Consider the following 16,265-nt stretch of genomic DNA (forward strand, 5'->3'; position numbering starts at 1 on the left):
GCTGGAGCCCTTCCCCCAGAGCCAGAAGCCTGCTCAGCCTTCCGCGCCCTTTGCTCAAGAGCTGCAGAGGAGGCTGTGTATGGAGCAGGGAGTCCAGGACCCCCTCAACGAAGCCAGGAACTTCATTACGTCCCTCTTCCTGCTCCCTGTGATTGGAGATTTTCTGTAACACCACAGTCTCCTCTCTGGCGGAGCTTACATACAAAGTAGCTTTCTCCCCCTCAGCTCCGTAAGGCGTGCCAAGTCCCGTGGCAAATGGTGACGCTCTGACCCCATCTCGGTGGGCTGGCCCCCAGAGTCCTGTCTTGCCCCTGCACAGGCCACCTGTGCCTCATGTCCTCTGCTCTGTGCCCTGCCTCCCGCCTCTCTGTCCTTCCTCGTGGTGGCTCTGCCCTTCCCCTGGCCTTGTCCTCACCTTGCTGAGTCACGGGCACCCACATTCCCCCACCCACTTGTCTTGACGCAGCCACAACTCACTTCGAATCCTAGACCAGAAGGCCCGAGGACGCTTGTCACTGGCTGGTCCAGCCTCGGCACACGAGAGGAACAGGCGACAGAGTCACCTGGTGCGGCCCGAGAGCCTAGAAACAGCCCTGGCTGACTCGGCGGCGTCCTGGGCTTGTCTGGTCGCAGGGCGGCTCTGCCTCAGCGTCTCCATCTATGAAATGGGGGTGCCAGTCCCTGCCCGGTCTGCCTGTCGGGGTGTGTTTGTGTGAGAAATGAAAATGCAGTGAGGGCTAAGGAGGTGCTGGACAGGCGAAAACACTGGAAAAGACATAATGTAGGATTCCATTTGCATGATTCCTTCCGTTTTTATTGTCTGGAATATCTTGGGGCCTCAGGGCTGGCGAGCCCACCCCGCTGCCTCCGGCAGCTGGGAGGAACCGGCGCTGAGTGGAGCCGCGATGCTCGGAGTTCAGAGACCCCTAGTGGCCTGATCGAGGCACTGACGTGGGTCCCGGAGGGAGGGAGAGAGAGACGGGCCTCTCAGACGTGTCGGGGGTCAGGCGGTGTCCTGGTGTCCTCCTGTCCCCTAGATACCATAGGAGACGAGGAGCTGTGCTTACTGCACACACACCCAAGGGGACAGAGCTAGCTGTGGTCAGGAGCCATAGCCCTGAGCCAGCTCCAACAAGGAGCTGGGGGGTGCCCAGAGCCTCATGAGGGCACCCTAGGACCCAGAGCTCACATCTGCGAGAAGGCATGGGGTGTCTAGAGACCAGCTCTTTTTGGCAAAGCCAGCTATCTCCGGTGAACCCAGGCTGGCCAGAGATGCGCTGTGGGGACACCTCAGAGGCTAACGTTGCAGGCTAATGAGAGCGGCTCCAAGGTGTGTTGGGGGACACCTTAGAGTACATGATCCAGAGAGGCCCTCCTGGGGACCCTGGGGACTGCATAGGCGAGGGGAGGGGATGGGGGTTGGTGCCCCTGCACGGGCCGCTGTTGCATGGGTGTGTGGGTGGGCAGGTGCGGTCCGTGTGCCTCAGTCCCTGTGAACACCTGTGTGCCTTTGGGTGTGGGTGTCTGCCCCCTCGTTCCAGGCCCGCTCTGACAAGATCCCCTGTGCTCTGTTGCAGATGAACCGGCCGATCCAGGTGAAGCCAGCGGACAGCGAGAGCCGAGGAGGTAGTAGCTGCCTGCGCCAGCCCCCTTCACGTGAGGGCTCACTTGTCTCTGCCCCCCCTCCCTGGACCCAACCTTCCCCCCATCCCCGATGCGCCGATGCAGCGACTCCCTGCCCTCGCCTCCCGCCCTGGGAACTCATGACTGGGTGTTGGGACAGGACTTTGGAGCTCTGGGTGACCGGTGTGGGGGGAGAGCAAAGGGAAGCAAGGAGGTGATTGGGGTCTGTCAGATGCTGGGGTTCCTTCCTTCCTGTAAGTGAACAACTATAATGTCATGGGGCACTCTAATGCTTCCTTTAGGAACCCCAAAAGGGTGTGCCCACTTCCATGTCGACAAAGAAACCCCCTTCTGATGGAGCATGAGCAGTTGAAAGGGTGCTAGGCTGGGGGAGAGAGGGTGGCACCTGGGAAGGTTCAGGCCAGAGCCGGCACATCTGAGAAGGGCCGCGGTGGGGGCTTGGGACCGCTGAGGTCAAGATCCTGGAGACAGACCCAGGCAGACAGGGACATGTCTGGAAGGGGACATAGTGGGAGGGCACAGCCACACCCCACAAGCTCAGAGCCCCACTCCCCGAGAAAGCTCTGGGTCCTCCACCAGCGATGGCCCTGCCACCACGGCACACAGAGGCTGCTCTGGCTCGGGCTCCTGGCTCCCTTCGCCAAGCACCTCTACCCCGGGCTCTGGTCTGGACTGGTCACTCCCCTCTCTGCTTAGACAGGCACTGAGCAATTTCCCTCTCCCCTCTCCGCCCTCCCTACAAAAACTGTTTTAGGAAATTAAGAGCCAAAAGTAAAATTGGCAAAAGCCACTTGGAAATTCAGAGTCAAGGTCCTTGCCCAGAGAAAACTGTAGTGTGGCCACAGGTGGCCTGCCTGCCCCTGAGACCTGGGGTCCCTCCAGCTCAGGCTGCTGCCCTCTGGGTCCTAGCAAGACCCTGACCTGGGCACGGGGCCTCTATGTCTAGGACCTTCCTGACTTGGGCTTCAAATCTCACACCCCACTCCCCGAGCCCAGCTGGAATCTGGGTGCTGCCCAAAGGGGCCCCATGACCCCGGGGAACTGACACACCTCCCTCTGGCCTTCTCAGAGCTTCCCATCCTGAGGACCCTGAGGGCGGAGGTGGGTCTGTTCAGAGGCAAAAATGGCTCAAGTGAAAAGGGCCCAGGCAGGCGATACCCACCTGGTTCACGCCGTTTGCTCCTTCCCGGTTCCTGGCTGTCCAGTGACTTTGGTTTGCTGTAGAGCCAGAGACTTGTCAAGTACCCAGCTCTAGGCATCCTTGCCCTGGTGGGGAGTACTGTTCCGCCTCATGCAGGACTTCTCCTCGGTGGCCCCAGGGAGCCAGGGCCCTCTCCTAGAGACTGTCTCTGGGAAGAAGGCCCAGCAGGCCCTAGGCCCCAGGGTCACCCCGTCATGCAGTGACTCACCTGCCGCACCCCGTTCAGGTAGCAGAGTCAGGATGTAGCGAAGAGCCCGTGTCCCTGGCAGAGGGGGTGGATCTCTGGTGCATAGGAGGGAGCCCGAACAGTAAGTGGCACCTGCAGTCCCAGAGAAGGGGCCCCTGAAATGGGGGCAGCCAGATACCTTGGCACCTGAGCTGGCCTTGAAGGAGGGGAGTTTCCACACCTGGAAAAGAAGTCAGGGTGGCATGAAAAAGGCCCCATGGGGGGGCCCTGTGGGGGAACAGGGGGCCCCTCCGGTACAGAGCCCATAGCTCAGAGTTCAGCCGGTTTTCTCCGGGCCGGGCCCGGGGTGGGGTGTCAGAAACACCCAGCGAGGCCACACTGAGCTCAAATGCAAACCTCTTCTCCTCCACTTGCCTTGGAGGCAATAGCTTTCTGACTCCAAGTTGCTAACCTCATCTCCTTTCTCCCATATATCTCCTGCCGCTGACACTTGCCCCAAACCAGATTAATCAGCTCTTTTACTCTTCCTGCAGTGGAAAGGGGGGAAAAAGAGCCAAACCTAAACATCTATCTATTAATTGCATATTCAATATTAAACAGTGAGATGATCCTGAGTCAGCACTATCACCGAGCTATTTAAAAAAAAAAAAAGAAGAAAGAAAGAAAGAAAGTCAGTTTAAAATAATTTAATATCCATTACATACTTCTTCTGGTGGGAAGAGGTTGGGAAAGAGGTGAACATGAAAAAAGGTGAAAGAAATGGGAACAGAGAAGGGTGTGGAAGGCGGCTGAGGGGAGAGGAGCGGGGTCTCAGGTGAGAGGGCGGGGCGAGGCCAAATCCAGACCAGCCCATGAGACAGGAGACCCCACGGCTGGGGGTGGGGGGTGGTCAAAGAAGAGAGCTCGCTGTGGCCTGGAGCAGGCAGGGAGGGATTCCTGGAGGGAACTGGACCAAGAGGTGTAGACTTGGCGGGTAACTGGGAGGACACAAAGTGAAAATGGGGCCCTGAGCACAAGGCGGAGGGGTTGGGCTTGTCTCCATCAGAGGCAGGAGCTGCAGATCCTGGGGGGTGGGACCAGGCACAGAGAGGGCATCACGGCTGTGATGTCCCTGCGTAGGCAGAGGAGCGGGCCCCTGCAGCTGCCCCCGAGAGCAGAGCTCCAGTCAGGCAGGGAAGGCGCCCTCTCTCTGCAAGGAGAGTCGGTTCACCCCACAGAGCTCACTGGAGCAAGTTAAATTTAAACTAAGCCACCGTCAGATGAGCAAACCAATTCATTAACCAGAAGGATGAGGCAGGCTGGGGACAGAAAAGAGCCTGGGGAGGGCACTCCACCTGTTCCGGCCATCTCAGAGGCAGGGACCCTCCCTACAGGGGAGGCACTGTGTTCCTTCACCGGCACTAGGCAGGTGTGACCCGCCCCATGAGCTGGTTCATGGTCAGCATCTGAACTGGGTGCCATGGCTGCAGGGAAGCCACATACACACACACACACACACACACACACACACACACACACACACACACATATGCTCCAGAGGACTCCGGCTTAGCTGGAGTATGTGAGGCCTCGCCTGGGAGAGGGACCACTGAGTCCCCTCCCTGGCCCATTCAGGGAGGACTGAGGAGGCCCAGAGGAGAGGGGCCAAAGGAGCAGCTGTCACTGAATCCAAGGCGGGAGTCAGCCAGAGGCCAGGTGATGGGGGAGGGTGGACACCAGCAGGAGGGCCGAGCTCCCTGTTACAATGTCCTGTTGTTCCGCTACTGGCTAAGGGCTTGGAGGAGGCTTGGAGACATATGGGGGGGGTGGCCTCGAGCTCCAGCCATGAAGGGGACCCTGGCGGGGTCGTTGCAGTAAGCTACCCCCTAGGGAAGCTTCTAGAGGGTGAAGGAGCTTCTTTTATGTCTCCCTGAGCCCACCAAGTCCTTCAGAGTCACCTGGGTTGAAGGACCCCACAGCAGTTTCCATTTCTGTCCTCCTTCTCCAGAACTGGGAGCCCCTGTCTGCCTCTTTCCCCCAGCCCCGTCTCTCCCTCCTGTCTCAGTCAGTCTGCTGGGGGCTAGGGGCGGGGTTGGTATCAGCAATGGTGGGGCGGGTTTTCGGAGAGAAGCTGGGCAGGGCCAGGAAGGCACGGGAAGGCTGGCGGCAAGTGCGCCAGCCTGAGAGCCACTGCCTGTGCACTGAGTCCCTGAGGCAGGCGCGGGCAGGTCGGTTCGCCAGGCGGCCATCCTCCGGCCCTTCAAGGCTCCTGCATTCGTTTACGGGCGTCTTCAGCGCTGCTGTCCCCCATCACCGTGGCCCACACTCATGTGGCAGTGGAGTCCCGCCGGGCTGGCTAATGAGGTTGGACACAATGCATGTGACCGCAGCTCTGAGGCCCTCCCTGAGGCCACGTTCCCCACCATAAAACCGTGGCTGATTCCGTCCTCCCAGCCCCTCCACCATCTGTAGCCCCATCGGTTCCTGCGGCTTTTAAAATCCTATTAAGTTCCTCATTTCTCCTCCGAGCATTATTTTCTTTCTAAACAGACATAGGCAGCGAACGTGCTAGGAGAGGCCCAGGCCACCCAGAGGAGGGGCGTGGACAGCTCCCTGCTGCAGCCAGGTCCTGGGGCCCCAGGAGACCCGTGGCCACTCTTTTGACCTCCCCAGGTTGGGTGCACCCCTTTCAGACTTTTCTAGCTATTTAGTCCCATACTCTAAGTTGGCAATTAGTGAGCGTGTAGAGGAAATAGATGTGCAGGCTGGTCCCGCCGTAGGAAAATTCAATAGGAGTTTCCACTTTCTTAGATGGCAACAAATGTCTCACTGACAAAAGCTTCTGGGTAGACAGAAATCCCTCCGGATTCTGTTAGGAACCCTTGGCCCAGGTGGGGCGGGGTACACAGGAAAGTGAAGCAAAGGGGGGGTGTGCACAGCGAATTGAAGATTAATCTGAAATTATACCAAGACCGAGGGAAACAAGGTTTAAAAAAGGAAACCTATCACTCTGGACAGCGCCCCCCCCCAACCCCACCCAGCCCCAGACGCAGTGCAGTGGGGGATGGGGGAAGGGTGAGAAAAGGTAGACCAGTGTGCACTCCCTGCCAGGACCTCCTGGGTGACGCTCCCCTGGGGGTGGGGTGGGCAGAGACCCAGTCCAAAGAACAGCCTCACTGGTGCTGTTGTGTCCTACAGCCCGAGCCCCTCCCCTTCTGTCCCCATCTCTCCCCTTTGGGACATCAGGAGCTTCCCCCTGGGGCCAGCACATCCTGCCTCACCTTTGGGGTTCCTGGTTTGTGCCCTGCCTGAGAGACCCAAGAAGGAGCAAAGCTAACCCCAGCCCAGCCCAGAGGATGAGATCCTGGGCTGAGAAGGGGTCCAGTGACTGAGACCCCAAAGCTGGACCTCAGAGCAGAAAATTCTCTGCCCTCACCAGCCCCTACACTCTCTGTGTCCCCATAGAAGCTCCCAGAAGCTGGACAGCATGTGTACTTCATTGTGTCTATGTGTGAATGTGTACGTGTTGGGGGAGCACACTTCCTTATCCATCCCCCTCAGCAGACCCTGCTGAGTATCTGTAGCTCCTGGGGACTGAGACATTCCCACAGCCATTTCTGGGCCCAGGGATGGGCAAGGGGTCATGGTGAACCTTCGGCTGGAGGATGGCTAACTGCCTTGTTGGCCAAGACATGGAACTCTGAAGCCTAGAGAGGCCCCCCGAGCCGTCTGTCCACTCTCCCCTGTGATTCAGCCTCTCATCCCACCCCTCCTGTTTTTAAAAACTACCAAGAAGAAAAGCAACTTGGCCTCCATCTCGGCCTCCTTCAGAGCTTGGAAATCCTGTTTTGTCAGCCTATCCTGTCCTAGCCCCACCAGAATTTCCCAAGCCATTGATTGTAATGTTTTCCCTTGAACAGCAGCCCCAAAGCCAATGTCCTGGCTGATCATTCATGTACATGAATCCTTGATTTATTTTGGACTGATATCGAAGAAAAGGCGTTACGGCTTTTAGCTCAGGAAGTTTGAGTCAGACATAAGACAGCAGGTGTCAGACAGTCGCAGTGCTCAGGGAGCAGCCTGGGGCAGGGGTCACTGTCGCCCTGCTGGACCCTGTGATTTGCCTTTGGGGAGGCCTAAAGGTTGAGACACATCCATTCCAGGCCAAGTGGCCTGCCCAGGTCATGGCTTCTTTGATGGGCAGGAAGTTCTGCCGTGTATCTGAGCACAATCCCTCCTACTTTTGCTTAAGTGTTTCCAACCGTTAGGTTCCCTAGATGATGCTCCAAGGCCCCCCTACCCCGGGGTTTTATGCTCCATAATCCCTGTCCCTTAAAAATCTTGGTCTCCTTTTTTCCCGAAGACCCTTTAAAAAGAAGATATTTTTTAAAAATCCGGGAAGCCTCTCTAGTTCACACAACTGAACCGAAACAGCAGCTTGGTGAAGACAGGTCTCCGTGGTTGGGGAAGGAGGTGGCTGGTGGGAAGGGTCCCTCGTGAGGGCCCCACAGAGGCTCCGGTGGGACAGGCACACATTATAAATACGCCTGCCATGGGTGTGAAATTATAATTAACTGCAAACCTGCTGAGTTTAAATGGACTTTAGGTTTTCAGCTGGGGGAAGGGGTGTTGATTGATCTGCATTTTGTTTTTGAGGTTTTTTTTTTAATCCATTCGGCAAGTTAAGTTGAGACTCACGGCTCCTCGCCAAATTCCCTCTGGCCCCGGCTAATTTAGCAAAGGATTGTTTCAGAGGAAATGGGGTATTAATCATTGCAAATGGGCTCCGGGATGATATTTAAAAGCTGCCGAGTGTGTGCCCAGGCTGAAGGGGCTGATGATAGAAATCCGGATGACAGGGAGAGGCCACGGACCAGGGGCCTCTGTCTCCCACCCCCGCGGCCACTCCCATGGCTTCCTGTTGCAGACCGTGTGGGCGTTCAGGAGGAAGATGGGGCAAGATGAGAGGGAAAGAGAGAATGTCACGCTCCGTCTTTCCTGGCCTGATGGTCCTCAGCGTGGCACTGAATGAGCCCAGGCATGGGAGAGACGGACCCAGGGCCTTCGCAGCCCCTGGCACTCGCACTCAGAAAGCCTGATAACAACCTGGGCGTGGGGAGCCTGGGGGCAGGGCACCAGGAGAGAGCTTGAGATCGGAGATAAGAACCTGTAACACTTGCCTGGGATCAGAACCTGTAACACCTGCCTGGCCCTCAGCTTCGAGGGGATTTGAGCAAGGAAGGGCAGATCTTCCGGGGGCGGGTGGGGGGGGGTTGGGGAGATAATCTGAGCCAAGGCAAGTTTGGAAGATCCCAAGAGGCCAGAAAGAGGGGAGGGCAAGATATGGGAGCAGGGATTTCAAGGAGATTTAAATGGAGGCAGGTAGGCCCAGAGAAGCCATCTACAGCTCAGGAGCAGGGAGTGATGTCCTGTACGGGTGCTCAGGCAGCTGGGGGCTGCCAGCCAGAGGGGGGGACCAGCAGGACAGTCCTGGACACCACATCCAGGGACCCTGATTCCACATTCCCTACCCTTCCCACAAGGGTGCTTCGCCACCTCCTACTGCAGAGGGGACAATGAGATCCCCTCGGAGCTGCCATAGGTGACACATGGTTGGCAAACTGGGGACTCTTCCATGATGACAACTTCTGTTGTTATTCAGCAGTTATTTTAATCTTGGAGTCCAGTCCATGGGACATGAGAGGAGGTGACAGGGGTAAGGACCTCCGACAGGTGTGATCAGCAAAGTGCAAATAAAAATCATACTGCCTAGGGCCTGAGCTGCATTGGGTATGGGAATTACAGGACAAGGGCAGAACAAGGAAGACTTCCTGGAGGAGGTGATTATTGGAATGACAGGTTTACCAAGAGGTAGTAGCATCTGAACTAAAGTGTCACAAGCAAAGACATGAAAACAGAGACAAGCAAGGCAAACATATGGCATCTGAGATCTTTGAAAAATAATATAGAACAACTAGGGGGTTCTGGCTGGCTCAGACAGTAGAGTGTGCAACTCTTGACCTCCAGATCTTGGGTTCAAGCCCCACGTTGGGTGTAGAGATTACTTTTAAAAAATAAAAATAAAAACAGAGCTTAAAAATAAGGTAGAAGAGCTGGTTTGGCTGGAGAATAGGGTCCACTTTCTGGAAGACTCGGACTTGGTGCACTGTGGGTCTCACTGCTTCTCCCATTTCAGGGCACGCACTCCTACGCTGCTGCACAGTGTCTGAGTCGGGGCAGACGGGATCCTGTCTCTTGTCACCCTGCAGTCCAAGTTCACCAGGCCTGTTCCAGGGTATTTCTCTAGTGCAGTGCGTCTGCCCGGTTTTCCAGATCAAACATGTTCTGCTCCCTCTACAACCAGCCCCACATAACACATGTGGGAACCAGGCCATGTCTGCAGCAGCTGCTGGGAAAACCATGCTAAGGCTCTGGAAGGGAGATAGAGCCTGTCAGCTAGAGCCCTGCCACAGCCCCACAAGGTCAGCTGAGCAGCACCCCCACTTTATGGAGGGGGAAATGAGGGCTCAGAGAGGAGAAGTGGGCATCTTGCCCCAGACCACACAGACAGGGAGATCTGTTCGTGGCCTCACGGGCACCAGATGAGCAGTGGAGACGGCAAGCCTTAGCTGGCAGAGGGGAGAGCAGTCAGGGAAGGCTTTCTGGAGGAGGCTCCCTGTTAGATGGGATTAGGCTAAAGAAGGCTGAAAAGCTGGTGAGACAAAAGGAATGCAGGCCCCATGACATAAGGCCTGTCCAAGAAAAACCAGCTGGCCAGAGGAGAGGGTTCCCAGGAATGCCCAGCTAAAGAATTGGGGGTTTTCTGGAAGATGATGGGGAATCCTGGAGACTATGGAAGAGGTTAGCGATTGGTGGAAGCTGGACCTGGGAAGGCTGGCTGGCCACAGGGAAGACTGGGCAGGGTGTCAGGGAGACCAGGGAGAGATGGACACTGGTGCTCGTGGTGAGGGGAGTGGCAGGGAGCAATGGGAGTGTAAGTTCAAGAGCCCTATTGTCACCGTGAATTACAAGCCCACAAGAGGCACACCCCCACCCACCCACCCCCACCCCCGCCCCTCCGCCCAATACCTGATACCCTTACACCTCCAAGTACATGTCCACTTTCAGGCACAAGCCTGCCCTTGGGTGGTCCTCTCTGACCCTTCTCAGCTGCCCAGTTCCGTGTGGTCAGAGCCCCCATCTGGGTCCACCCTGCTGGCATGCTTCCTGCCACTGTTCCCTCCTGGTCTTCCCGGCTCAGAACCCCCTTTCCTGGCCTCTGCCTCAGCCATAGTGTCAGGCAGTGGGTGTTAGTTTCTGGTTGCTCCATGGAGAGGGTGTCCTCCTCGGGAGCAGGTGTGTCTGGCCTGCCACAGAGCCTGGCTGGGCCCCAGCAGGCGGCCATGGGTGCTGGCACCACACGGCCAGGCTCGCGCTCCTGTCTCTAAGAGGAACCTTCTCCACCACCCTGCCTCTCTGCTGGCCTGAAAGCAGCTCCCTCTTGGGTCTCCCCAATCCCCAGCCCCTCCAGAGTCAGGCCCACAGGCAGGGGGCGGAGGCGGGCAGTGGGGCGGGTACCACTGACATTGGCATTCTCCTTGCAGTGCATCTTAATAATTTAATGGCTATTAGCAGGGCCGCTGTGGTGGTGGGGGAGGGGGGCGTAGGGGGAAGATTTATAGAGAGAATTCACTCCAGGTTGGGGTTTTGTCTTCCTCTGTTTTCCTGGCATTTATCATGCATGTTTTAATTTGGATCGGAGAGTTGCTACCATCTGGCCATTATCGCAAAGAAATATTCATTTTCACTGAGTGACACAGGCTCCATTCATCACGGAGTGCGCTGATTGCCCCGCGAGTGTGGGGCTACGCTTTCTCCTTCATTTGAAATGAACCTTGAGCTACGAGCAGGTCTCATTTGTAGGGAGCAAAGGCATGGGGCCAGCAGCTACCCTGACCTCCCAGCCAGGTGGGTAGGGAGCAGCTTGGGGGAGGGGGGGCAGCCCTCTCCTGCAACCCTGGCTCTTCCACTCCCCCTCGCCTCACCCGGGTGGGGGTACTGGGGGCCCTCACAGCCTTGCCCCCGTGCTTCTGACAGCCAATCCCCCCCACCACGTCCGGGACAGTCGCCAGGCCAGGTGACAGAGACGGCCGAGGTGGCCCCTCTGCCTGGCCCCCGAGCCCTGGGTAATGCTGGCCTGCCAAGTGTAGATTTTCTTCAGCAGCCTTTCCCTAACAGAATATCATTCCAGGAGTGCCATTTCAGGTCAGGGCTGTGTGGGGGACCAAAGGGCCTCCTCATTCTCCTCTCATCACCTTCTGGTGGTGCCATCAGGGCTGGGCCTGTGAGAAGAGACTTGCCGGCCTCCAGCTGGGACATTTCCCAAGCGTCACCCTTATATCCCGCCCGCTGCTCACTACAACCTGCCATCAGGGGCCGCGGAAGGCCTTCTGTTGGCGATGGGCATGGACACCCAAGGGGCCATTCGGGAACATCCCTTCACTGGGCTGAGCCCTACTTGACGCCCCCTCCATCAACCGGCAACCACATCTGCAACACAGAGAAAGGAGGAGAAAACATCTTTTCATCCATTTTAAATAGTGAGTCAGGGCACCCAGAATTTATAGGGCCCCTCCGTGTTTCCTGCCCCAGTAGGGTTTCGGATTCACAGCATGAAGACATCAGCTGAGCAGTACCCCTCCTCCCCAGCATTAGACACCCCCAGGAGGGGAGTGAATTAAAACCAGAAACAGCACCATGGGGGAAATGTTTGCTTTGCCAAAAAGGTAAAATCGGGCGGGAAGGCCAATTCTCATCTGTAGAGGTTCCGGTTCCCGAGATCTTGGTAAGATCCCAGGGGCCAGCTGACTTTCCTGGTCTTTGTACCAGAAATGGTGGCCAGATTTCAAGGTCCCGACAGCCCTCTAGGACCCAACCCAGGTTTGGCCAAGACCCAGGGGACTGTGCTGCGGTATCAGGAATCCAAAGGGAAGCCTGTTCAAGCTTTGCTGGCCCTTCCCCAGCAGAGAAGAAAGCCACAGGCATCCTAAGCTGAGCATGCCTTGTGTGCATGCCACACCCCATATGCCACGGGTATGCCAGCACGATCTTAGGCCGTAGGTGGCACACAGTCTGGCTGGGACTGAGTGAGACCAATGGAGCCATTAGGAGGCAGGAAAAGACCTTGAATCAAAGCACCAAGTTCAACACAAGTGCAGGCCAGAAGGAGGTACAGGAAACCAGGTGTTCTCCACTGCCCCCTGCCCAGGCCAGGCCTGGGTGCTGGGTTGCTGGTTTCTTCTTCTCCCCGATCCATGACTTAGGTATTATTACTCCATTGTATAGATGAGGCACTGCGACCCAGAGCTGAACTTGCTGAGGTCACCAGCTTATGGGTGGTGGTGCATTTGGAAAGGAACTCAGGCCCTTCTGATTCCAAGCACCACGGTGTGTTTCTGGAAAAACCACCTAAGACTTTGAGAGGAAGGGGCTTTTCAACCAGATAGCATGAGAGCAGCGACGTTCTAGGAGGGGGCCCTGCCCGCCTGTCCTCACCTTCTGGTTTTCCATCCTGGCACTTGTTGAACTAAATCAGCTCTTCTCCACCCACCCACGCTCCTCCTCCCTTGGGGCAGCCCGGGGTGAGGTTTCCACCTCCTTCTGGAGTGCAGAGACTTTAGCTAAGCTCTGCGAAGGTCCTCTCCCCGCCCCTCCAAGAACATGGCGCCGCCTCCCCCTTGGAACTCATTCTGTGACACCAGCAGCTCTGAAACATCTGCTCCTCCATCCCGGACCCGCAATTTGAATAAATTACCCCGACGTGGCAGCAGCCTGTTATTAATGGCTTGAGTTTTATAAGATGCTTTAGTTCAATAACACTGTAGCCCCGTGCTGCGCTTCTCCCAGATATTTTTATATTTTGCCTCTTCCCCACCTCCTTCTTTCCTCCATCCTTTGGCCGCCTCCAGGGCTCCAGTCCCTGGCGACAACCCTGCCAACCCCTCCCCTCTCTGCGCTGGGTCGCACCCAGGAACTGGGGACCACCTGCCCCACCTGCACCCCACCAGGGTTCAACCCAACTGTGTCCACCCTTCTAAGCATACACAGGTGCCCACCCATCCCGCTGTCCATGTCGAGGCCTGGAAAAGAGGGGACCACGGACAGGCTGTTTGCCCCTTTCCCCTCCCAGCTCCACCCCCAGCCTCCCCCAAAGGAAACCCACAGGGACAGAGAGGCTGAAGTAGGGGCAATGCACAGAGGACCCTGTCCAGGGACCCTGTTTCTGTACCTCTGATCCCATGGCCAGAGCTCTGTTGCCTGTGGGGACCCATCCAAAGCCTGAGGAACAAACTCACTCTTCCCGGTTGGGCTGGCAGTGCTCCCAGCCTGGGAGAGACCCGGGCCTCAGTTTATTCCTGTATTCACCTGTTCCTGGTTCCTCATTCTTTTGTTGGTTTGTGCTCATGCTCCACACACCACCTGCTTGAAGCCCTCGCATTTTACCTCCAGTCCCCAGATCTGGCTCTTTCTATGTGCCCAGACACACCTTTTCCCCACTATCTTCTGTCCTATTTTTTCTCTCCACAGCCTGTTAGTCTGCCTTCTGTTGGAACCCCCTGGGGCATAGCCAGTATCTAACCCACAGCCAGCCCTTCTAGAATGATTAACAGTAGGTGCTCACACTGTGCGTTACTTCAACAAGCTGGTTCATCTGTGTGGGTGACACTTCCTGCAAAGAATGGGTGCACTTGCAGAAAGGGAGAAAAGTGGGTCAAGGGGTGGGTGGGTTTGTTCACTGGGGATATAGGATGGAAAACACTGAGGTTTAAATAAGTACTCAATCTGTTCCCAAAAAATGTAGACCACAGTCATGGTCAAGAAGTACTAAAAGGCTAGCTCCTTGCAAGTTCAGCTTCCAACTCAGGAAGCAGTGGGTCCAGGCCTGGCAGGCAACCTGCAGTCACCTGAAGGGGTTCTGGGCCAGGGGAACCTTCCCCTGAGCCTCCCCCAAGGGCGATGACCCCAGCAGGGGCTGGAGAGCCTGCCACTAGGAGGACCCCAGAGTGAGTGTTTGGAAGCAGAAGGAAGGGATGCAACTTTGTAAGGGGCTAAGGGGCAGGGGTAGGAAGCAGGAAGATAGGATGTCCCACCAGGCAGGAGGACAGACCCGCCAATCTCTTCCTCAGGGGAGGTTCCTTGTGAACCTGAAAATGCCCGGATGTGGTACTCCAGTCTTGGAGGACACTTCTGTGCCAGGGCCAAATTAAACTGTGTCGTCCCCTGTTCCTGACGCTGGTCTGAAGGGAGGATGTGCTGTGCCTCTTCCCCCCACAAGCCCCCCTCTAAGGCTTCTAGGACATGGAGGCTCACACCACTTCGCATTTGGCTGTACTATTACTGTGGGACTCTGCCTTGCTAAGAGCCCCACCATTATAACATAATTACTGCTGAAAATGACCTTTAAAATATATTTTAAATTCAAAATGTCTTTAAACCCTTCACTGAGCACCATTTTTCAATTTCAACGACTGTTTTCATTTTGGGGGGAGAGAGGAGTAGGGAGTGGAGGAAGGAGCCCTCCCAAAGAATTTCGAATGCTAATCCCACCTCCCCCGCTTTACAGAGAACCAGAGCTGGCTCAGGCCACACCTTGCACACTTGCACGGGGCAAGGGTGGTGGGAGAGCGAGGCTTGACCAGAGCACTCCTGCCCTTTCTCAAAGCCTCAGCATGGGGTGGGGGTGGGGTGACTCAGGCTCTGGCCCCACGCCGGCACCTCTGACCTCTGCAAGCTCTCGCTCCAGCCAGCCTGCTCTGGTAAGAGCCAGAGGAGACTCTGAGAGCACTGGACAACTGCTCACCTCTTGGCTCTGCTTCTCCTTGTTCTCCCGGCTGATGACCCATGTCATGCAATGTTCAGTCCCCTGCCTGCTGAGTGCCCTCCAGTCCTCCTCCCCACTCAGCTTCTGCAGGATGCAGACCCCTCCCCACTCTGCTCTCCCACACCTCCGTTTCCTGCCTGTTAGCCCTGACCTGGCTGGGTCACCCTGTCTCACGGGCAGCCTGGGCCCCTTGCTGCTCTGACCACTCAGTGACATCGGTCATCTGGAAGGGAAATGGATATGAAGCGAAGCTGGCAAGGGAACGCGTCCCCCTCCTGAGGCTCATGCAGGCAGGTCCCACCTGCCACACACTGCAATCTCACCGGTTCTCCACCCCCACAGCTCCTAGGACACCTTGGTGCCTCCCACCTGGAATGTCCCCGTGCTTATGTCCTCACTCGTCATGCCCCTCCCTCCCCCTCATCTCCTGGAAAGCTGGGCTGGGGGCATACCTCTCAGCACCTTCCAACACTGTCGCTGTCCAGCGTCCTCCCTCATAGGGGATCTTGTGGCTGTCTGCCCTTTGTACCGCTTGTCTCCCTGTCAGAAGGGGGCTCCTAGCGGCCATGAGTTGTCCCAGACTACTGATGGGAGTGCTCACCTAGGTGGCCTGCCTGCCATAGTCGGAGAGGATAGAGGCAGTGCAAGACCTTCTGGCACCTTCCATGGGGGGGTTTGAGGGACTCAAGTCCATAGATACTGACAGGAGCTCCCCTCCTCCAGCCAGTGGGGTTGTAGCCACTTCCAGCAGCAGAAGAGGGCAGAGCAAGGGGCGGAAGAGGCCCCAATGTGCCGGGTGACGTAAGAGGGTCACTCCACCCATCTCTACCAGGAAGGAGTAGCCAGTGGCCATCAGACAGTTCCTCCAGTGTATTCTTGGGACTTTTCTTTAAATGGCCCAAATTCCCATAGCATCCAACTTGTTTATTATGAAAGTCAACATATATTCCAAAGCAAAACCAAAATGATATAGGTATTGTCTAATTCTTTGGATCACCTGAGTTTTTGGATTGTCCAAAGTTTTGAATGACCCCTACCCTGAACCATGGAAACTAGAATCTTGCAATGCTGAGAAGTCCTTGATGGAGGCTTAAGGCATGACAGCATCTTGATCTCATACAAAGGAGCTCAGAGCATGTGCAAGGAGAGGCAGTGAGGTTCCCAGGCCTCAGAAGAAGAGGCTTGTGGGGATTTTGAGCCAAATCTGGTTCTTGGAACATTTGCTGCATGACAGGGTCCTGAGAAGGATGGATGTGGTCAGAGGGGCAGGAGACCAGTGTGAAGTGACAAGGTTCCTGCAGAGAGCAAGGAGCCACAGGGAAAGAGCAAACAGCAGCCTGGGGTAGGACAGGACACCAGCCGCCATTCTGGCC

At 56.5% G+C, this 16,265-nt stretch overlaps 1 protein-coding gene across 29 annotated transcripts in view; it reads left to right on the forward strand.

Moving 5' to 3' along the window:
- Positions 1-16,265, forward strand: part of CELF4 (CUGBP Elav-like family member 4) — a gene marked incomplete at both ends in the record, with an annotated part of 288,183 nt that overhangs the window by 218,978 nt on the left and 52,940 nt on the right. For 14 of the 29 annotated variants that reach the window (XM_080821766.1, XM_080821758.1, XM_080821767.1 and 11 more), the window contains one exon: positions 1,578-1,656. In XM_080821766.1, coding sequence (XP_080677892.1) covers positions 1,578-1,656 — 79 coding nt within the window. The remainder of the gene's footprint in view (positions 1-1,577; positions 1,657-16,265) is intronic. The other 15 variants (XM_080821744.1, XM_080821759.1, XM_080821753.1 and 12 more) reach the window with 2 other exon arrangements.

This window comes from Martes martes, assembly GCF_963455335.1.
Source record: "Martes martes genome assembly, chromosome: 13".
Classification (NCBI taxonomy): Eukaryota; Metazoa; Chordata; class Mammalia; order Carnivora; family Mustelidae; genus Martes; species Martes martes.